Source organism: Branchiostoma floridae, unplaced genomic scaffold (genome assembly GCF_000003815.2).
Source record: "Branchiostoma floridae strain S238N-H82 unplaced genomic scaffold, Bfl_VNyyK Sc7u5tJ_1297, whole genome shotgun sequence".
In the NCBI taxonomy this organism is placed as follows: Eukaryota; Metazoa; Chordata; class Leptocardii; order Amphioxiformes; family Branchiostomatidae; genus Branchiostoma; species Branchiostoma floridae.
The window spans coordinates 61,624-83,673 of NW_023365694.1; the positions used below are offsets into that span (position 1 = coordinate 61,624).

Genomic DNA, 22,050 nt, shown 5'->3' on the forward strand with positions numbered 1-22,050 from the left:
AGAAAGAGCCCCAGTCCTTAGGATGGGATGTTAACCCATGGTGCACTGTTCACTGCTTATAGGTAAGAGCTAACTTAAAGGGAATTTCCCCGGTACAATGAACCTGTAAATGCTGTAAACAACATCTGTCTTCTCTGTCATGACCAGTGAAAGAGTAGCTCTTCAGTGACAGTGTTCTAAACTGGATCAAAACCGTTTTTACTTTTTCTTACAAGATACTGACCTTTGACCTGCTCCCTGACCTCTTGGTGAACCCTGACCAGCTGCTGACACGCCCCCTCATCCACCAACCCTGCGCCCTGCAACAGCGACATCACATCCTCGGGGTCCAGGTTGCCATGGTTATCACCATGGTTACCATAGCGATCCTGCTCTCCCGTCATGTAGATCTCCACCCCGCGATTCCGCATGGCACGGGAGATCTCCCCGTGAACTGGGTCCATAGCAAGTATCAACCTGATGGGAAAATTTACATACAATGACTTTTTAAAATGGTTGTTTTACTATATGCATATATATGTAGGGCAGAGATGCTTTTCTTATATGAAATCGTATCGTATCGTATCCATTTTTGATTATACTGCTGCTGGGATCCCTGTCACGGGTAGGCAGCAGTCGGATAGTCTTCACACTGTGCTTCCAATGCGGCTGGTCTGTCCAGTGAGTCCAGCTCTGGGCTTCAACTGAAATCAAATGCTCTTTAAAGCAATGTTACAGAAAACATTGGGTTATGGTTCAAAGCAATGTTTCATTCATTTATTCCATAAAAAAGGAAACTTAAGTTCTTGATTTGAAAAATAAATTTGATAACTACTCAGCTGCTTTCTTTGGGTCGTGAATGGACTGTACTACTTAATTCTGGCAGCAGGCTAGTGATGGGCAAGGATGTGGTCACAAGCAGTTACTTGTAAGCAATGGAAAACAAATTTCCTCACTGACCTGAAGTCTGGATGAGGCTTGATGACTGGCACCTGTCCATCAATCACGCCCCTCTCACTGATGCTGAGGACCCCGCCTGGCTCCAGCAGGGCGTTCAGACGATCCAGGACTGACGGACTGCACAGACGGACAGACATATTGTTCATTGAAGTAAAGACAGATGTGCTTTGTGTGTGTTATTTATTTTGTTATCTAAGGAAAGACAGCTGTGTTTGCCTCTGTATGTTCAGCACCAGGGACAGGTGTGTTAACCTGTGTGTTGATGGTGTTCAGTATGTGTATGTGTGTGGATGCTATTCATATGCATATGCCTGTGTGTAGATGGTGCTCAGTTCCAAGGACAGGTGTCTGCCTGTGTGGATGGTGTTCAGCACCATGGACAGGTGTGTTTGCCTGTGTGTGGATGGTGTTCAGCACCATGGACAGGTGTGTTTGCCTGTGTGTGGATGGTGTTCAGCACCATGGACAGGTGTGTTTGCCTGTGTGTGGATGGTGTTCAGCACCATGGACAGGTGTGTCTGCCTGTGTGGATGGTGTTCAGCACCATGGACAGGTGTGTTTGCCTGTGTGTGGATGGTGTTCAGCACCATGGACAGGTGTGTTTGCCTGTGTGTGGATGGTGTTCAGCACCATGGACAGGTGTGTTTGCCTGTGCGTGAATGGTGTTCAGCACCAGGGACAAGTGTGTTTGACTGTGTGCAGATGGTGTTGGGGACCAGAGACAGGTATGTTTAGCTGTGTGTGCGTGTGTGTGTGTGTAAATTTATACTCATGAGTTAACCAAGAATTTTATAAAGAATGCAAGCCTACCTGCAGAAGTTGACGTTGTCCACCAGCAGCCAGCCCCCAGTCTGTAGTGCCTGCACCAAAATGCTGTCAATCCACTCAAACGTCCCCTTACTGTCTGTGCCTGATGACAGCTTTTCAAACTTCACCTTCAACTCTGAAACAAACAGGTCAAGTGTCAGTACTCTTTGACATTATCCAAAACATTTAAATTTGGAAAGTTAAGAATTTGGAAAATCTAATCTCTCTTTTTACTAATACTTGTAATAGTGCCCATAGAAAGGTTTTAAAGTTGCACATGGAAAATGTATTTGTGTAAGAATACAATTCTGAACAAGGGATAAATTTCTTTTGAACACCTCTCAAACCAGACTTTCAATTCTTCAACCAAAGCAAAACCAAGAAATACATCTACCATCAGATAAATCTTCTAAGGTCATTACTATCATATTATCTATGACTGACCTTGAAGCTCAGCCTGCAGCACAGCAAGGTCATTTGTGCTGTGCCCATGCTGTCCTTGGATGCCCTCTAGACGAGACAGCAGCTGTTCAAAAGCTGTGAACTTCTCCAAGGTCAGGCTGGAGTTGTTGTTTGATTCTCCTTCCTCCATAGAACCTGCGGGATTGAATATCATAAAAATATACTGTAAATGCATTTAAGTTCGCCGGGATTTAATTTCACGGTAGTGGGAAAAAGGACTTTTCGCGATGGTTTTAAGTTCGCGGTAGCACCATGCACTGTAGTCTTTTACTGCCATGGAAATATGTTTGCAGTGGTTTTAAGTTCGCAGTAAAGCGTCCACCGTGAAAACCGCAAACATTAAACCACTGCGAAAGTTTCTGCATTTACAGTATATATCTACTTGATGAGTTTATAATATGAACAATCATGTCAACTAGGGAAAGACAAGAAAATGAAAGCTGTTCATCTTCACTTTAAGACATACAGCCAGGGCTGCTTAACTAGCTGATGGCTTTTGCAAAGAGTTAGCCCAGGGGATGGAAAGAACAGGCAAGTAAACCAAAAATCCATACAAATTCCTTTGCAAAACAAAAGGACACCTTCCTTCACAGTAGAAGCCGCTGTCCATTGAAATCAAATTTTAAAATCAATGTAAGAGAGAGTACAGTGTAAATTCTGCTAATAATTGAAATTTGAAAAGTGAAATAAACGGTGTTCAAAACTAGAAGAATGCAGCACTCGTCATTTACCTGTCTCACACTGCTTCTTAAAGTTCTCCCACATCTTCAGTAGCCCTGCTGCATCCTGGGTGGCCTTAGACCTCTGACCTTTAGCCTCCAGCACCAGCCTCCTTGCTGTGTCCTTCACCATCTCCGTGGCAACGGAGACAAGCTTCTCCCACGGCCTGCCAATATCTGCCTGCTCAAAACCTGAATGTATGAATGAATGGTTTATTCTTTTAATACTTTATAGCCTTGTGGCTGAAGTACATTCCACTTACATCAGTTTAAAAAACAAAATACAAAAAAAAATTTAACCCAAAACATATTCCTGAGCATTTAAGATATCAAAATAGCAGTCAATTGCATGCATTACAATTGCAATTATACATGATTTTTTGTTATTCAACAGACTCAACAGTGATAGTACTGGCATATTGAGGTGTGACAGGGTGCTAGTCAGAGTAATTTTGTCAGGGTTTCATAGATTTCGGCAATGTTCTTGTGTTAGGCAGGAGATCTGCTGTGCTTTTCAATGACTTGTGCTTATGTTTTGGGCAAACTTAGTGCAGAGAGAAGTGCAAACCTCCGAGGAGTTCAGTGGTGTCCATGGAGCTGTTGACGGGTAGGACCTGTAGCTGGTGGCCTGTCAGCTGGGCAAGGAGCTGGACCAGTGATGTCTTTCCGCAGGAGTGGGGGCCGACCTGGAAGGGTAAGGAAACAAGAAGACTATATTTGCAGCATCTTAGAGAAGTGAGGTATTAACCTTATGTGAGGTTGTGTGGCATAATTGCAGGATGTTTGGCCCAGAACCGAGAGGTCCTGGGTTCAAATTCTGTCATGCTGCCAATCTTATGCCCTTGGGAAAGGCACTTGACACATCTTTCCTCACTCCACCCAGGAGTAAAAATGTGTACCTGACTTCGGTTGGGGAGGTAAAAGGTGGAGGGAGGAGAATGATGGGCTCTGCCTCCCAATACTGTGCCATAAACACAATAACACTACCTCTATGACCTCAAGAGGGCACTGGTCTACACACCTTTGCTTAAGACATGTACCTTCCTGAAGTAATACAACAACAAAGATTACCCACCAAAATGGCCATCCAGTTCATCTTGATGCACATCATGAGGTCCTCCAAGGCCCCCAGTGCCTGATGGAGGAGCTGTAAGCTACAGGAAGGGCTGGCAGAGGTGTGCAGTCCAGACAGGCACCTGGGCAGGATGCTGTGGCCAACCTGAGAAGATGTGATAACGTCAATGAACAACTTTTAACATAACTGGAATCAGTTAGCCGGTTTGACTGCCATTCAGCATAACTATAACACACCAGTTTTTAAGACATATGGGGGGGGGGGGAGACATAAATCGGTACAACGAAGTAATCTAAACCCTTCATATCTAAACAGGCCTTAACATTGGTACCATACACTTTCTGCGACTTAGTCAAGTCAAAGTTTATTGCACAACAATTGCAGCAGGCACAATGTGCTGTTTTATGATCCACTGATCATGATCACCGAGTCATGAGTTCTATCTGCATAATATAACGTCACAGAAGCAGTAGATTGCTCATTCCTTGACAAAGACTGGAGTTGGTCAGTTGAAAAATTGGGTAAGTCCAATTTTAGTCTTGGAAATTATTGTTCAACTGTGCTTAGAATGACTTCAACTATAATAAGTTTCTGCTTAACCCAATTTTCACCCCAAACCCACCTGTATGCTGTATGGTGTTAGATGAAACACCCTGCTACAGGTGTATGGTAGGCTTTGACCTTGGGCCATCTCATCCACATGCATGACCTTCTTGTACAGGTGCAAGGTCGTGTCCTTGTCCTTGGTTGACCTCATCCTGGCAGAGTAGATGAGGCTGACATGTTCTCCAGGATCCCACATCCCAGAGGCCTGGGAAATAACAGGACATTGTTCACTTCACGCATCTTTATTTAGACTTGATGGCATAGGACGCATACATGTAGGTATGGCATAATGATATACACAAAAGTTCTGCAAGACACCCTATAATCAGAGTGAGTATATAACATATTATAAGGAATAGCATAAAAATTTAAACTTTGATTCATTCTTTTATATAGCCTGAGAGCTTACAATATCCCAATTGAGCCCCTTCAGAGAAATACCACAAAGGTGGAATACCCAGGGATGTTGGTCTATTGGATGTTGATGAAAAATTGACTTTGCAATCTGTCGCCCTTGTGAGTCAGGGTATGAATAATCAGTATGAAACAATTAAATACATGCCCCTATCACTATTCAAAACATTTAAAGACAACATTGTGAATGAAGCTAATCTGCATTTCTTACCTGATTGGCCAACATCAGCTCACACCATCTGAACAGGTCCCTGAGGTTGAACTCCCATGGTCCTCCCTGCTGACCCCAGCGACCTTTGACCACCGTGTCCTGGTACAGCTGCTGGTTGAAGGCAACCATGTTGGACAGCATGACCTTGTCCAAGGTCGAAAACATGGTGCAGAGGATGAAGTGAAGGTCGGAGGAACTGAGAGGTTCCACATACACCTGAGAAACATCAAGGTCAAAGTATACAAAGTGTTATTAGATACAACTTCATGTGCTTCAAAGGAAATACAGACATTGTCAACAAAAAATGAAATGCAGAACATTGTCCAAAAAAATCTTTATTGTTTGGTAGCCCATGTTTTTTTAATTTGTTTTTTTATTCAACAAAACAAAAGTATGAAAACCATCCAGCAGAAACATATGAAATAATTATATGCACAGAAACATATGAAATAACATAAAACAAGCAAACTTTGAAATATTCATATGAAAATTAACAAAAATGAACTGTACAGAAATGTATGAAATGATTATAACAGAAAAGCCCACGTTGTTAGTTTCTGTTGCAAATCTGTCAGTTCAAGCTTAGAAAAATACATTTTCACCAATGTCATGCCATAAAATAAGTTCAGATTTTTGGACAGAAAGGGGGAAATTTTTCTTTCCATCCCAACAAGTTAACTTCCATCCCACAATGGAGGAATGGGTCCTGGAAACAACCCTGAGCAGTCCACATACAACATGTATTTTTACCAGTCATTTCAATGGCATGGGTTCATATCCCACCGCTGCCACCATGTTGGTAATTGAACTTCAAGGACTCAGATGAGTTTAAATTGCAGCTAACTTTACTGGCGTTTGTCTAAACGACATCCATGATGGAACACATCCAGGACACTCTGATGTTAACATAACAATGTCATCATAAAAAAAATAAAGAGCATAACAGTGACGTAAAACCGGTCCGTACCTGAGTGAACCTGTTGAGGAATGACCTTGGCAGGCCCTTTCTGCCCCCGCCCTGGTTCAGCGGGTTCTGGCAAGCGAAGAACTTGGTCTTGCTGTGCTGCACCTGGAACGACCTTCCCAGCTCCGGCACAAACACTTCCCTGCGGTGGTCAAAACAGGCGTTCAGACCTTCCAGGACTGACTGGGAAGCGAGGTTCAACTGTTGGGAAAAGGAAAAAGACGATCCATCAATCAGCAAATCAATCAATCAATCTTGCTGTGCTGCACGTGGAACGACCTGCCCAGCTCCGGCACGAAAACCTCCCCCCGGTGGATGAAACAGGCGTTCAGGCCCTCCAGGACAGACTGGGAAGCGAGGTTCAACTGAAGAGGACAGTCAATCAATCAATCAATCATTCAAGTAATCAATCAATCTTATCCTTTATTCCTGGTAATTTTCTGGCCAATCAGCCTTAATTGGTCTAAACAGGCATTCAGACCATCCAGCACCAACTGGGAAGCAAGGTTCAACTGTTGGAAACAGGAAAGACACATCAATCAATTAATCAGTAAATCAATCAATCAATCGATCTTGCTGTGCTGCACGTGGAAAGGACTTTCCCAGCTCCGGCACGAAAACCTCCCCGCGGTGCTCGAAACAAGCATTCAGACCTTCTAGCACTGACTGGGAGGCGAGGTTCAACTGTTGGAAACAGGAAAGACACAATCAATCAATCTATCATGGATGTCCATGACTCTCAACCTCCAACTCTCCCAATCTTTGATAGCTTTGGGTAAGTCTTCAAACATGCAGCAGGCATCTGCATTGTGCAGGTCTGTGGTCTCCCTACTCTTTCATGGCCACACTCCCATGAAGAACATCTCTCCCTGAAGCTTACCCCTAATCAATCAATCAATCAATCAATCAATAAATAAATAAATCCATCCATCCATTTACCAATCAATCAGTAAATCTTTATTCCTTTTAAGAAGTTACTTTCAGGGCCTATTATTAGTTTTTAATCAAACAAGACAGGAGATGATACAAACTCCCAGGCAACTCTGACCCCCTACAGGAGTCATGTCTATCCCTGTTGGCTGGTTTAATCTTCCTGAGAAAGTCAGCACAGACAGTTTCTTAGCATTCATGGCTAGACATTGTGTCCTTGCAGAAGGCATAACTTTCCAACACAACTTCCCTCACTTCACCCATGTTTTGAATTATGTTACCTGCCAACACAGTGTTGAAAAATTAAAGGGTCCTCAAAGTTTGACTGGAACTTTTCTAGTAATATACCAGCAATGGCACAGCGAATAGAATGTTTGCCTTGCATTCAGCAGGTTGTGACTTTCATCCCCAGCCGAGTTATACCAAGGACTTTACAATTGGTACATGCTGCTTAGCACTTAGAATTAAGAAAAAGGGTATTGTAGTTGAACACACAGACCACTACCAGTTGAATAGCCCTGGCCTCTGCTGGCACAATTACAGTGAATACATCCAAGTTAAGAAAGAGACCAAAGGGCTATTTAAACACAGCACACTGCTCTATGCACAATCTGTGTGGGTAGAACTTTAACTTACATTCTGATGAAAACAAAGTATGGGTTCATCAGGTAACTATTTCTGCAGTATGGGTTCATCAGGTAACTATTTCTGAAGTATGGGTTCATCAGGTAACTATTTCTGCAGTATGGGTTCATCAGGTAACTATTTCTGAAGTATGGGTTCATCAGGTAACTATTTCTGAAGTATGGGTTCATCAGGTAACTATTTCTGAAGTATGGGTTCATCAGGTAACTATTTCTGAAGTATGGGTTCATCAGGTAACTATTTCTGAAGTATGGGTTCATCAGGTAACTATTTCTGAAGTATGGGTTCATCAGGTAACTATTTCTGAAGTATGGGTTCATCAGGTAACTATTTCTGAAGTATGGGTTCATCAGGTAACTATTTCTGAAGTATGGGTTCATCAGGTAACTATTTCTGAAGTATGGGTTCATCAGGTAACTATTTCTGAAGTATGGGTTCATCAGGTAACTATTTCTGAAGTATGGGTTCATCAGGTAACTATTTCTGAAGTATGGGTTCATCAGGTAACTATTTCTGAAGTATGGGTTCATCAGGTAACTATTTCTGAAGTATGGGTTCATCAGGTAACTATTTCTGAAGTATGGGTTCATCAGGTAACTATTTCTGAAGTATGGGTTCATCAGGTAACTATTTCTGAAGTATGGGTTCATCAGGTAACTATTTCTGAAGTATGGGTTCATCAGGTAACTATTTCTGAAGTATGGGTTCATCAGGTAACTATTTCTGAAGTATGGGTTCATCAGGTAACTATTTCTGAAGTATGGGTTCATCAGGTAACTATTTCTGAAGTATGGGTTCATCAGGTAACTATTTCTGAAATTTGGTTCATCAGGTAACTATTTCTGCAGTATGGGTTCATCAGGTAACTATTTCTGAAGTATGGGTTCATCAGGTAACTATTTCTGAAGTATGGGTTCATCAGGTAACTATTTCTGAAGTATGGGTTCATCAGGTAACTATTTCTGAAGTATGGGTTCATCAGGTAACTATTTCTGAAGTATGGGTTCATCAGGTAACTATTTCTGCAGTATGGGTTCATCAGGTAACTATTTCTGAAGTATGGGTTCATCAGGTAACCATTTCTGAAGTATTGGTTCATCAGGTAACTATTTCTGCAGTATGGGTTCATCAGGTAACTATTTCTGAAGTATGGGTTCATCAGGTAACTATTTCTGAAGTATGGGTTCATCAGGTAACTATTTCTGAAGTATGGGTTCATCAGGTAACTATTTCTGAAGTATGGGCTCATCAGGTAACTATTTCTGAAGTATGGGTTCATCAGGTAACTATTTCTGAAGTATGGGTTCATCAGGTAACTATTTCTGAAGTATGGCTTCATCAGGTAACTATTTCTGAAGTATGGGTTCATCAGGTAACTATTTCTGAAGTATGGCTTCATCAGGTATTACTATTTCTGAAGTATGGGTTCATCAGGTAATTATTTCTGAAGTATGGGTTCATCAGGTAACTGTTTCTGAAGTATGGGTTCATCAGGTAACTATTTCTGAAGTATGGGTTCATCAGGTAACTATTTCTGCAGTATGGGTTCATCAGGTAACTATTTCTGAAGTATGGGTTCATCAGGTAACTATTTCTGAAGTATGGGTTCATCAGGTTAACTATTTCTGCAATAGTGATGTCGGGCCTGGCGTAACTGGTAGAGCGTTTGTCTCGGAACCTAGAGGTTCTGAGTTCGATCCCCACCGTGCCCCGCCCCGAAGTTGTGCCCTTGGGAAAGGCACTTTACACGACCTTCCTCATTTTACCCACTGGCAGGTGTAAAAATGGGTAACTTCTGTCTGTACCGAGTATGTGGCACTGTTAATATAGGTTACAAAAAACTTGAGTGCAGTGCCACATTGTCCTCGTCTGTCCAAAAGCAAAATGAAAAAAAAAAAAGTAAAAAAAAACAATTTCTGCAATATGGGTTCGTCAGGTCAACCGGTTAACTATTTCTACAGTTTTATCCTAATGGCCCACCTCATCCAGCACAACCCAGTTGCCGGCCTTCAGTGCGGACAGGAGCGGTCCGTCTCTCCAGGCAAACTGACCTCCGACCCCTCCCTCCACGGGCAGGTCTGCCCCAAACAGGTCCGAAACATCCTGAAACACACGACAAAACTCAGTGGAGGTTTATCAAGGAAAAGACATTGGCAATGTTATACGATACTATTTAAATCTGTATAAATCTTGCATAAATCTCAAACAGGGATGTCTACAGGACTTGTCACTTCATCCCAGGAAAGAAATTTGCTTGTCTGTCAAAAAAATCTTAATTTCATGACATAAAACTGCCTCAAATTTTAAAAATTTCATCTTGGTACCATTCCATGCTACCCGTGCTGGTGTTGCACCCGGCTTCCTGAGCGGATGGAAGACTCCTGTTCAAAATTTTCCTGGATTTGACCTCAAATAACTTACGAATCCCAACTTTGGCAATGACTTAATTGTAACACGTTTTGGATTTTTAAAAGTTCATAAAGAGCGTACTTTAATTGAGAAAATACGGTACTCACTGTCTGCTCTGACCGGTTAATCCTGACCAGCTCGTCACCTGACGCTTTAACAATGGCAGCTACACTTGTAACAACCCAGTTTTCCCCATCTCAATGCCAGTGTCACCCTTTACACAATTCCCAGCTTAATGCCTATTTGAAGATTACCTTTCTGTACAAAGGTTTGGTGTTAGCAATACTCACAGTCTGCTCTGGCAGGTTGATCCTGACCAGCTCGTTCCCTGCACTTTTGCAATAACAGGTACCAGGCTCTTCTCTTCCCTACTCCAGGTATCCGTGTCACCAAACAAAAGTGGACACCTCTAAAAATACTTGTAGCTAAACACCTACTTTAAGATATATGAACTTTTCCTACAAAGCTTTCATTGGTTTTGCAATACTCACAGACTGCTCTGATAGGTTTATCCTGACCAGCTCGTGGCCCGACGCTTTAGCGATGGCGGCGACCAGGCTGGTTTTCCCCACCCCAGGGGATCCCTCCAGCAGGACGGGGCGGGGCAGCTGCAGGGCTCGGAGCACGCGCTGGGCGTTCAGCGCCGTCGTGGAGGCATGGAGGGCGTAGCTGGTCAGCTGGGCGTCTGCAACTGGGCCTAGGAGGTGGAAAAATAAAAATTGCATGTGTCAAAGTTGGGAATGTCACTTTCAAAATTCAAGTTAAAAAGAGATATACCTACCTACCTAACTATTAGACTTTTTTTAAAATATAAGAATTTTAAAACTCATCCAGCTTTTAAGTATTGTATAGAACTTAAAGGAGCATGTTAAGGTTATCTTCATTTTTTTCATAACACATACAGTGATGTACATAGCTCAGTTGCTCAACTTGCTGACATTCCAAATCTCTTCTTTTTCTCTAAATGCTAGAAGAACAAGCAACTGATTGTATGTTACCCTTCCGAATGGTAAATGGAAGGATGCCGAAGCTGTCTGCAGTTGACACAATCTGTGGTTTCCTCTTCTTGTCCCCTTCCACAAGGAACAGCTGGTCTTTGTTGACTTCCACACCCGTCTTCTTCTCCACCTGAGCACACAGGAACTCCACACACTGCTTCTGGGCTTGCTGTGGGTCCCAGGCTACGCTCACGGAACCTGAAAAGTGCAGAACCAACAAATGAATGATTGATTGCAGGCCTCAAAATTAACTTTTTTCCCTACTGTCCCAGCATTGTCCCCAAAATAAATTTCAATTATCCCGAAGTGAGGATGGACTGTCCCAACCCTATTTTCAGAAATTATGTATTACAACAACTGTAAGTCAGAGTACGCACGCCTGACAACCACGGGGCAGGCTTTTAGCTAGGCATTTTTTTTAGGGTGTACATCTGTAATGTGTTGTACTCTCCGCACTGCACCGCCCCCCTCCCCAGTATGTTATCGTCACATTAGCTGTTGTTTTTCCCACATTCCACCGACAAACAAGCAAAAAAAACCTCAAAAACAATCCTATACATGTACTTATCACCAATGACTTCAGGCATTCGACGAGTTTTCGTAAACAAATCAAAGTTTTTACGCTTTCCTGCGTGATTTTTCCCGCGAAAACAGCGGGGATATCAGATATTCCACCAATAATGGCGCCTGGGCGTGCTACGTCACGCCGAAATGGCCAATGGGGTGCGACTCTCGCGATTCGCAAGATGTGAGTGAGTGCGAGATTGCGCGAGACTTGAGGTAGAATCACCCAAAATGGCGGCTCGGTGCGCCCGGAATCGGCGAATTTTGAACTTTGAGCGAAGTTTCCGGGGGAAAATAAGGACGTACCAAAGGCGTATATAAAAAAAACAGGGCGTACATTTTGCGATTTTTTTAGCGAAGGCCGTACATTGTACGGCTGTACGCATTGCTAGCTAAAAGCCTGCCGCGGGGAGATCGGACATTCTGATGTTGATTCGTTGATTATTTTCCTATTGTCCCAAAAGTGTCCCAAAAAGATTTTTCAGTTGTCCCGGCCTAAATTTTAGTGGCCCTGGGACATCGGGACATAGTTAACTTCGAGCCCTGGATTGTTTGTTTGTTTGTTGTTTGGAGTAATATGAAAAAATCAAGATTGACACTTGTCCTGTAACAGCTTTCTATGTAGCTGAATTGTGACATTACAAAACAGATCTTAACTAGACGATCCAGAAATCCTTATAAATTCTGATATGTATGTACGGAAGGATGTATGTACATGTACGGATGATAATTGTGTATATAGACGTATAGGACTTATAAGGACTCAAAACGATGTAACTTTATCTCTGTTATATACTTTGTCTGACCCTTGCCTCTTCCCACATGACCTCAATGAAAAGCGGCCTGCAGGCCGATTTGAGCTTACATGAATAAATAAAGGTTCAAACATGTATGTACGGATGTACATACGGATGTACGTACGGATGTATGTAGTATGTACGTACGGATGTACGTACGGATGTACGTACGGATGTATGTATGTATGTATGGATGGATGGATGAACGAATGAATGTTTCCAGATAAAAGTGTGTATATTTAACATAAAACACTATGCAAACCAAACACAAAAAGTGGATTGATATGATTTTTTTTATAGTCAAAGTATGGTTATACTGGTTTGCATCTGCTAACTTTCACTTTGAGTGAGAGTCATCCAACAATGCATTAAGCACATCAATTAATCGTTATGATTAATAAATCCAATTACTGTGTAAAATTGATGTGCAAATTGATGTGTAAAATAGAAGGGATGCTGCGTTGCAATTGAGAAAAAAATCACTCACCAGACCCAAGTCCATCCACATACACCAGACATGCTCCATGGATGTACGCTAACGCTGGGTCCAGCGGCTGGTGCGTATCGGTATCCATGGCAACAGTTTCCATGGCGACAGTTTCCATGGCGACGGCTGTTGCAGAACATGTGTTGACGAAGCTGACCCAGGAGAGGATGTCTCGGATGCTGACGACGTAACGACAGCCGAAGTCCTGGTCGCAGAACCACGCGATGAACTCCATCATGGCATGGCCAAATCCACTGGTTCCTGGAAAGAGCAGAATGCCAATCAAGTACAGTAGAAGCCAGTTAATTGCACAACGGATTAACACACACTTCCGTTAACTGCGCAGAATCCCAAAATCCCAAACCGATGTGGTTCAGCTAGATAACTTTGCATTATTGCACCAATCGGATAATTGCACGAAATTCACTGGCAAATAGGCCGTGCAATTAAGCGGCTTCTACTGCATCACAGAGCAATCTTCCACTCGAAAAAAATCATTACCATAATATGTCCAGAACATATCAAAGCCGCAATTTCCACTGTAGTTCCATAGAAAACCGGTAGGAGGACCATTATTCAACTTGACCTTAAGTTTGTTTTCCCAAATTCTATCAAACTACCAAATATCAAAATATCCATCCTTGACATCTCAAGTTAAACATACACACAGACACACATACATGTACAGTCACGTAAAGTTGCTGTATAACGGAGATTCCTCTAATCTTTTCAAAAAGCAGAACAAACTACCCACCATCCTCCTGGTTACACAGTTGCAGTCCGTCTGACAGATTGTGCTCTATTATCTGCACCAGGTCGGTTGGGTCATAGGTCGAAGGGCACCAAATCTCAGTGAACCTGTTCCTTAGGGCAGGAGAAAGCTGCAAAGAAATACAAACCTTCAGTCTACCACTTACAATTCGCTTTTTTCAACAGTTTCATGACAACTACTGTACAATCTACTAACTACTGTTACAGAAGACTGTTACTACATCCGTCAAAATGATTAAAATGATTAACATTTCTATGTTTTAACCCTTTCCCTAGGCCTGCTAAAGAAGCCATTTGCCACTTGTATTGGTATGGGGAGACGATAAAAGGTTAGGTCCAAATCAATGCAGATGCACACATTACAACCTAAACAAAGACATTGATGAAGGTTAGATCTCCAGGTAATATTAGATATTCAAGGTAACAGCAATTCAAGGAACTGGATATAGATCTTGGAGACAGTGAGATGGTTCAGGCAGCATTTGCTGTCTTTCTTCAGTGACTGAACAAGAATTTGGAGCCACAAGGTTTTAAACCAAAACCCTGAATTGATAATGCTAATGAAGTGAGGACAATTCTAAGATTGAACATAAGATACAGTCAAAACAAAGTGGTATGCTGATAAAACAAAGTTTGTGTGTCTGCACCTCTTTCTTGTCAAAGTCTCCACCAGGGTTCATGGTCGCCACGATCCTGAAGTTCTCGCGAGCGACAATGTTCTCCACATCGCCCGAATATGTTATAGCTCTTGTTTTTTTATACAGGTACACAAAAAAAACTGGTTGCAGACCAGAATTGTGCTCTACTAGGAAGACAAATCAATAATGAGTGACGCACCTCTTTCTTGCCAAAGTCTCCTCCAGGGTTCATGGTTGCCACGATCCTGAAGTTCTCACGAGCGACGATGTTTTCCACATCGCCCGTGTCTCCCTCCCCGCTTCCCCCCTTCTCCGCCAGGACGAGCGACCTGCCAGGCTCGAGCACGCTGTTCAGACGCTCCAGCACAGAATCGTCTGCCAGGGAAATCTCATCAATCTGGGAACATCCAGGCAACAAAGTTACAAACAAAATCAGTCCCTGCATCTCTGAAAAAGGCCAATGGGGGACCCAAACCTAAACCACTTACTCTCAGCCCCAAGAGCTACATACCGGTATTATCTACAGCTCAAGACTCACAACCATAGCATGTCCAAAACATGACCAAACCCAACCCACCAACCAAAATATCATAAAGATCCATCCAAAAGTTCTCAAGTTATGATGTCCACATACAAACAAGCATCACTGAAACACAGTCTGCTTTACAAGATTAAAATTACTTAGTGGGAAATAATAACACCTCCATGAAAGTAACTTTCTTGAAGGACGTACGTCAACAATATTCCATACATACAGTCATAAATTCTTTATTCTGGTCTCCAAAAATCTGGTAGATACCATGTTGCAGTAGGGATAGTCGAATTCCACTTACCAGAAACATGGCTGCCTCCTTCATGGCCTGCACCAGTGGCCCATCCACCCACTCAAACAGCTTTTGGGAGTCCTGGAGAAAATATTCAAACTTAACATTTACATCATTTTTTTACTCTTTGATGAATTAGCTTTGTAGAATGTCTCTTTTTGACATGTACAATGAACAATCCTGTGCTAAGGACTGAAACCATTACCAGCATGCAACTCAAGTGTGCAACCACAGCCAGGATTCAAACTCCTAGCCTGGTATCCAGCCAAAGAGACTTGGAAGCTATAATATGGCTGCATACCAGGCTATCAAACTCCTAACGTCTTGGCCCAGAGGCAGGCTTGCTAACCTACTGGACTGCACACTACTTGAGGTAGGCAGTGTCCATACTTATTAGGTAAAATGCTTACAATATCTGACATAATACCCACGAGATATACTTGACGTATTTGTTGTGATTTAAAAATTCGTCAGGAGAAGATTTTAAATTTCTAGGTATATTTGAAAGTTTGAATTGAACAACGTCCCAAAGTATGTATTTCCTGACCTCCTCACTGCTCCTGTGGCGTACTGGCCGTAGACCCCCCAGGAAGTCGGCCGTCTCCGTGTGCATGTGACAGTTCACCCCCAACAACTTCTGCTCCGATAAAACCGCGTACAGCTGACACAGCGTCGTCTTACCGCAGCCCGTCTCCCCGACCAATAGAACGGCTTCGCCAAACTTCAGCGCCTGGCCGATCAGCACGGCCAGCCGGCGCATGTTGTACGTCCACACAACGTGGCCGAAGCCATCAGGGGTTGCCACAGAAACCTGCATGTTTTGCAGAGGAAAGGTCATACACGAGTATCTCTTGGTTGAGTAATTTGAGGGAATTCAACAATACATTAGACAACTGAAACACAGTGAAATCATGAGACTGTGTCAACATAGCCTGTAGTTTGCTACATTGTATTTCCCAGAGTTTCTGGACCAGGTACAACTGCAAGTATCGCTTTGTCATATTACACACACATCTAGAGATGTTTGGTTTGAATATCTGAATATTATACAGTCATGTACATAAAATATCACACCTTTGATGTTCTTCTTGCCTAGTCAGGTAGAAAAAAGGTTTCAGTTAGTCCCAGAGCCTATTTGAGGTTGTAGGGACAATGGGTTGCTATCCAAGGGTCGATCCAGGGCACAGTATTGGGAGGCAGAGCCCAACCCTCTTCTCCCACCACTTTTTACCTCCTTAACCAAAGTCAGGTACCCATTTTTACACCTAGGTGAAGTGAGGAAAGTCATATAAAGTGCACAAGATCCGTAGCTTAACAGGATTTGAACCCAATACGTCTGACTTCTAGGCAAAACACCTAGAAGTTACGCAACACGACCTCACACCAGGAACAACAACAACACCTGTCGATTCTCACCTGCTTGAGTATCGCAGCAGCCACCTGTGACGTGTCGTCGCCCAGTGAGAAGAGTCGGGCGGGGTCGACCTTCCTGCGGAGGTGCTTCTCCAAGATGGTCCGAATCACGTCGCATTCCTCGGGTCTCCTCACCCGCCCTGCAAGCAGCATGTAGCCTGGACAAAGAATGTTGACAAATATTTTTTATTTAACGAGATTTCAAAGCAAGGCAACAAGACCACTTCAGGGCAATGAACTAGGGAGTTGGAAACTGTGCACAGAGATAGCGGTGGACATTTCTTTTGAAGGCTGATAAGTTGTAGACAGGAGGGAAACAGGTGTTGTCGAGAGAGTTTGATACCTTAGCTGTACGGGGAAAGAAACTGTTGCTGTAGAAGGACTTGGAAACGGGCAATTGAACATTAAAGCGATGTGAGTTTGAAGAGAACCTAGTTGTGCACTAAAAGTAGCCCGGAGGGACAAGGTTTAACTTTATATCATTATTATCAGTACCTTATTATCATTGTTATCAGTAGAAGGGTGCCACTGGCCTGACAGTTACATTTTCAGCACCATGGACATGTACAGCACCAGTTCTGTACTGACTAAAATGGAAAATATGTCTAGTACCCGTGCTTGATGGTACTTACACAGGGATGTTAAGGGTAGTGTATGATACACCATGGTGGAAACACATTGCAAATTATCGGCTATATGGATCGTTACCAAATGTTACCTCTGGTGTTAAACAATACCGACTTACTAGTTGCAGGCCATGTGGCTCATAGTAGAGATACAGCCGGAAAACTCTGGACACCTGTTTTCTCTAAGAAATGGGTTGGTCACCCAAGGCTAACTTTGAAGAAGCTTATTGAATTAAAAACTGGACTGGACTGTCCGGAACTTCTCACAGCGACGCTGCACCTCAAAGAGGATGACAAATGATGATGATGATGAAATCTATGACAAAACAAAGCATGACCTTACCATCATCAGCCAGGTGTTGGTCCCAATCGTAGAAGCCCTCGGCACCCTGGCTGGCTCGCCGGTAACGCTCCGCCCAACGGAACAGGTCGCGAAGGGTGATGAACCCGTGCTTCCCCGCAAACACGCTGGTACTCCTCCTGTGGGCCTGGAGGTCCTGCATCACCTGTCACCATGGCAACAGATGGAGATCAGATCAGTTTTGATGTATCATGATGGCAAATACCAACTTGAAGTTGAACATACCTACTAACGTCAACATCAAAAAGTGAATTATACTGATTATCATATTTTGTGATACTTCGAATGAAGATTCCAGCATTTTATGCTCATTGCTGGGATATGGAAATATTTCAAGCCATTTTGGAAGCCCTATACAAAGTCTTGCACTTTTGGATGTACATCAAAGTTTCACATGCCATTTGAAAGAGCATGCATGCTTTCCTCTGCATCACAGTAATTCATGACTGTCTTTGTCACAACTGGTTCTTTAAAGTTCTATGTGATAAGTATTATTTGACTTTAGGTTCACAGAGACAAAAAAACCTTAACATAAACGTAAGATACTCCAATTCAGTTCTAAATCTTAATGTTTCAAGACTCAACGAAACAAAATGAAACTGCTTACGAGCTGTATATCATAAATATCTTTATTCATGTTAAACCAAATATCCACTGAAACATCAATACTCCCCTAGATCATTAGTTTTAAAGTGTAATTACGTTTTATAAATTGATTATGTATGTCAAAATAAGCAAAGTTTTTATGTACAACATTCAGCCCCTGGCTACCCAAACTTTGCTGTAATAATGAACCATTTTTGATTGGTTCATTGATTGATTGAAACCTTACCTTAACCAACTTCTTGCAGTAGGACTGCGGCAGATTGCATCGCTGTTCCAAGATGGTCTCGAGCTCTCGCGCAGGAAGCTCGTCGAAATGGAGCTCGACAAAACGGTCCCTGAAGGCGCGGGAAAGGACCTTCCGTCCTCCGTACAGCCCCGGTGGATTCTGGGTAGCGAACAGCATGAAGTGCGGATGGGCCTTCACGGTTTCCTGGGTCTCGGCTATGTACAACTCCCTGTTGTCATCCAACAGCCTATGTGGGGAGAAAGGTAGAAAGAAGGTACATGTAAAGGTAGAGTGAGGTACAAGCCGACCCTTTCTTTCAACCCCTCACAATCATGGGTGTCTCTGTAGCTCAACTGGTATAGCAAGAACCTGTGAAGGCTACTACATGTACCAGTTGAGCTACAGGGACATCTCTGACTGGGTAGGGTACCAGGTTTAAAATCGGTTTGACCTGGTTTCAGCTCCAATTAACTTGGAGGCCCCAGTTCTCAAATGCACCTGTCTTTCTGTAGGGACGTAAAATGGGAGTCCAGTGTTTAGAAGGTGCCTCAAGCATGTTAAAGGGGAAGGGCTAGCAACCCCTCCCTTTAGAAATAAACTCTGCTACAAAAATCGCATGGAAACTTGCTGATCTATGTGCCAGTAAGTATAACAAGGGACGGTCTGATTACATTTGAACAAAGGAACCCCATACAAGCAATCACAATGCAGTGACGCAGTCGTAGGCAAAAAGCAGGTGTTTGGCAAAAGATTGATCTACATGTTAACCAGTAATCTGATGTGCTAATTTAAATATCAATTTTTAATCCAATCTACTATAACGTCTACTATAACATCTACTATAACATCTACTAGGCACCAGCTGGATATAACAACAAATACCCCGGATATAAACAACTACAACTACAGCGATCGCTCGTATTGCATGCTACCCAACCCCCTGACCTGTTGAGAGCCTCCAAGACATCAGTAGGAGCCAGGTTTAGCTCATCCAGGATGATCCAGTGTCCCTTCCTCATCGCTTCTACTAACACACCTGCAAATGGAGAGAAGAAAAGAATAGTAGGACAGATGAATAAAAGCTTATATAGTACCATATACAGTAACACAGAAACAGAAAAAGAAAAATATGAACAAGCAAAATGTATGTCACTGTTACTATTCCTCCCAGAAAATATAATGTAAAAGGGAAAGTGAACAAAAGGAATATTACATAATTATGCAACACACACAATCTTCTCTTCTCTAGTTTTAAGTAAGTCGCACATAGATTTTTCTGTAACATTAACCTTGATCTAATGTGATGCATCAATGTACTATAGGGCCACAGGAAGAATAGGTAATATACATGATGTCCATATACAATGCGACAAATCTTTCTCCTGAGTCATAATTTCACATACCTTCTTTGAAGACCAGTTTCCCGGTGTGGTTGGCAGCGTAGCAGCCCACATACTCCTGTATGTCCGTGTGCTCATGGGTATTACTCCGGACGCAGTTTATATTACTCTTCACTTTCTGAGTCTTAACTTCATGTTCCTTCCTTATACAATCTTTTTCTAAGTCTCAGTTTCACATACCTTCCTTGAAGACCAGTTTCCCGGTGTGGTCCACAGCGTAGCACCCTACATACTCCTGTATGTCCGTGTGCTCGTGGTTGTTGATCCGGACACAGTGGTTACCACTCGCTTGCGCCAACCATGTGATCAGACTCGTCTTTCCTACTGACGTCTCACCCTGCAGAAGAACTGGGTAACGCCTGAGGGAGTTGTATACAGTGAATAGATGGATGAACAACAGTAGACAGTGCAGTGACCTAGATAACCTCAGCGTACCAACCAATTTTGTTGTACCAAAGCATGTTGGGTGAGTTACACAGCAGTGATTCAAACTCACAACTTCTTGGTACAGATATCTAGATGTTATTGAGAAGTTGGTAACCATGCATTGTATGATGATGAAAATAGCAGTTTATGGTTCCAAGTCAAGACAGGCAAGAGCCTTTCAGGAAGAACATACAAGAAAAGTAAAGCGTTGATGAAGGTTACTAGACATCCATGTAATAAAATATGCCAAATAGCAATTACTCAATGACAAGCAACTGGATATGATTTTGGAAATGGCCAGACGTTTCAGATAACAGTAATCTTTCACAGTATCACTGACGAAAGACCGCAGATGTTGCCTGAAACGTCTAACTGTTTCTAAAATCGTATCCAGTTGCTTGAGTAAATTCTATTTTGTAATAGGATTAGTGATGATTGAAATGAAAAGAATGTTCCTCACCGTGCAGACACAATTCTGGCCAGGTCTCGTAGGTTGGCCCGCACAGCCGGAGTTAAGACATATTCCTGGGAGGTTACAGGTTCTTTGCTGCCCTGAGTGATCCAGTAGCCCTCGAACTGTGCGTGTCTGCCCTTCTCTGGCCGGGGCAGGGGTTGCTTCAGTACACCCTTGATATTCTTCTTGCCTAATTGTGTGTGCATAAAAGAGTTACTAGAAATGATAAATTGTGCTTCAGATTGTGACTAGTCACGTCACCATACGTAGGTACAACAATGATTACTCTTCAATATTCAGTAGCCCTCGAACTGTGCGTGCCTGCCCTTCTCCTGCCGGGGCAGGGGCTGCCTCAGCACTCCCTTGATGTTCTTTTTGCCTAGTTTTGTGTGCATAAAAGAGTTACTAGACATTATAGACTGTTCTTCAGATTGTGACTAGTCCCGTCATCTTACATAAGTACAACAATGATTACTCTACAATATCCAGTAGCCCTCAAACTGTGCGTGCCTGCCCTTCTTGATGTTCTTCTTGCCTGGTAATGGTAAAAAAAGGATAAAGGTAAAGGTAGCCAAAGCGTTGTTGAGGCCGTAGGGGCAGTGGGTTGTTATCCATGGTATCTAGGGCACGGTATTGGAAGGTGGAGCCCATCCCTCTCCTCCCACCACCTTTTACCTCCCCAAACAAAGTCAGGGACTCATTTTTACACAAATTTTACGAAGTACATACCTAAGTCTATAAGATAGCACATTTAAAAGTATCATCAATGCTGCATCTATGCTTTCTACTACTACATGTAGGCTTTTAGTTTTAAACAAATTTTTATCAAAAACCATATCACTGTCAATATTAAATATAAAATGTTCCAGGCTCACCGACGATGTGGTCGCACACCAGCTTCTCAACCACCGGATGCGAGGCCCTGTCCAGCTGGCTGAGGAAGCTCAGACAGAACCCCTCGTACAGCGAGCGCAGCGTGCTTCCCGCGGGATTTCCCGCCGCATGTCGCAGGGCTCGACACAGCGTGCGGAGCGAGTAGTGGGGTCGATGACCCGTGGTGTCGGTGAGGTTCTTGGTCGCCTCCTTCCGCACATTCAGGTAAAACCTGGAGGCACAAAATTAATCACATTCATATCTAATAAACCTCCAACATTTATACACCAGGTTACATAATCTGTCACTTTGAAAAACAGTGTGTTTGAGAGATCCCTAGTGCATCACCCCGAGGTTTGCACAGTTTGGATGTACAAGTATATAGGATTTTCAAAAATCTATCTA

General features: G+C 42.9%; 1 protein-coding gene across 1 annotated transcript in view; it reads right to left on the minus strand.

Moving 5' to 3' along the window:
* The window catches only part of LOC118407320 (midasin-like), an 89,035-nt gene that overhangs the window by 42,221 nt on the left and 24,764 nt on the right, over positions 1–22,050 (minus strand). The window contains exons 14-38 of the mRNA XM_035807784.1: positions 21,648–21,877; positions 20,779–20,962; positions 20,073–20,251; positions 19,438–19,528; positions 18,493–18,739; positions 17,643–17,805; positions 16,701–16,831; positions 15,808–16,071; positions 15,270–15,341; positions 14,636–14,833; positions 13,782–13,908; positions 13,028–13,288; positions 11,180–11,377; positions 10,673–10,878; positions 9,753–9,875; positions 6,201–6,398; positions 5,234–5,449; positions 4,625–4,813; positions 4,003–4,146; positions 3,496–3,613; positions 2,940–3,119; positions 2,191–2,343; positions 1,750–1,882; positions 940–1,056; positions 224–456 (exon numbers count right to left, since the gene is read on the minus strand). Of these exons, the coding sequence (XP_035663677.1) occupies positions 224–456; positions 940–1,056; positions 1,750–1,882; positions 2,191–2,343; positions 2,940–3,119; positions 3,496–3,613; positions 4,003–4,146; positions 4,625–4,813; positions 5,234–5,449; positions 6,201–6,398; positions 9,753–9,875; positions 10,673–10,878; positions 11,180–11,377; positions 13,028–13,288; positions 13,782–13,908; positions 14,636–14,833; positions 15,270–15,341; positions 15,808–16,071; positions 16,701–16,831; positions 17,643–17,805; positions 18,493–18,739; positions 19,438–19,528; positions 20,073–20,251; positions 20,779–20,962; positions 21,648–21,877 (4,355 nt within the window). The remainder of the gene's footprint in view (positions 1–223; positions 457–939; positions 1,057–1,749; positions 1,883–2,190; positions 2,344–2,939; positions 3,120–3,495; positions 3,614–4,002; positions 4,147–4,624; positions 4,814–5,233; positions 5,450–6,200; positions 6,399–9,752; positions 9,876–10,672; positions 10,879–11,179; positions 11,378–13,027; positions 13,289–13,781; positions 13,909–14,635; positions 14,834–15,269; positions 15,342–15,807; positions 16,072–16,700; positions 16,832–17,642; positions 17,806–18,492; positions 18,740–19,437; positions 19,529–20,072; positions 20,252–20,778; positions 20,963–21,647; positions 21,878–22,050) is intronic.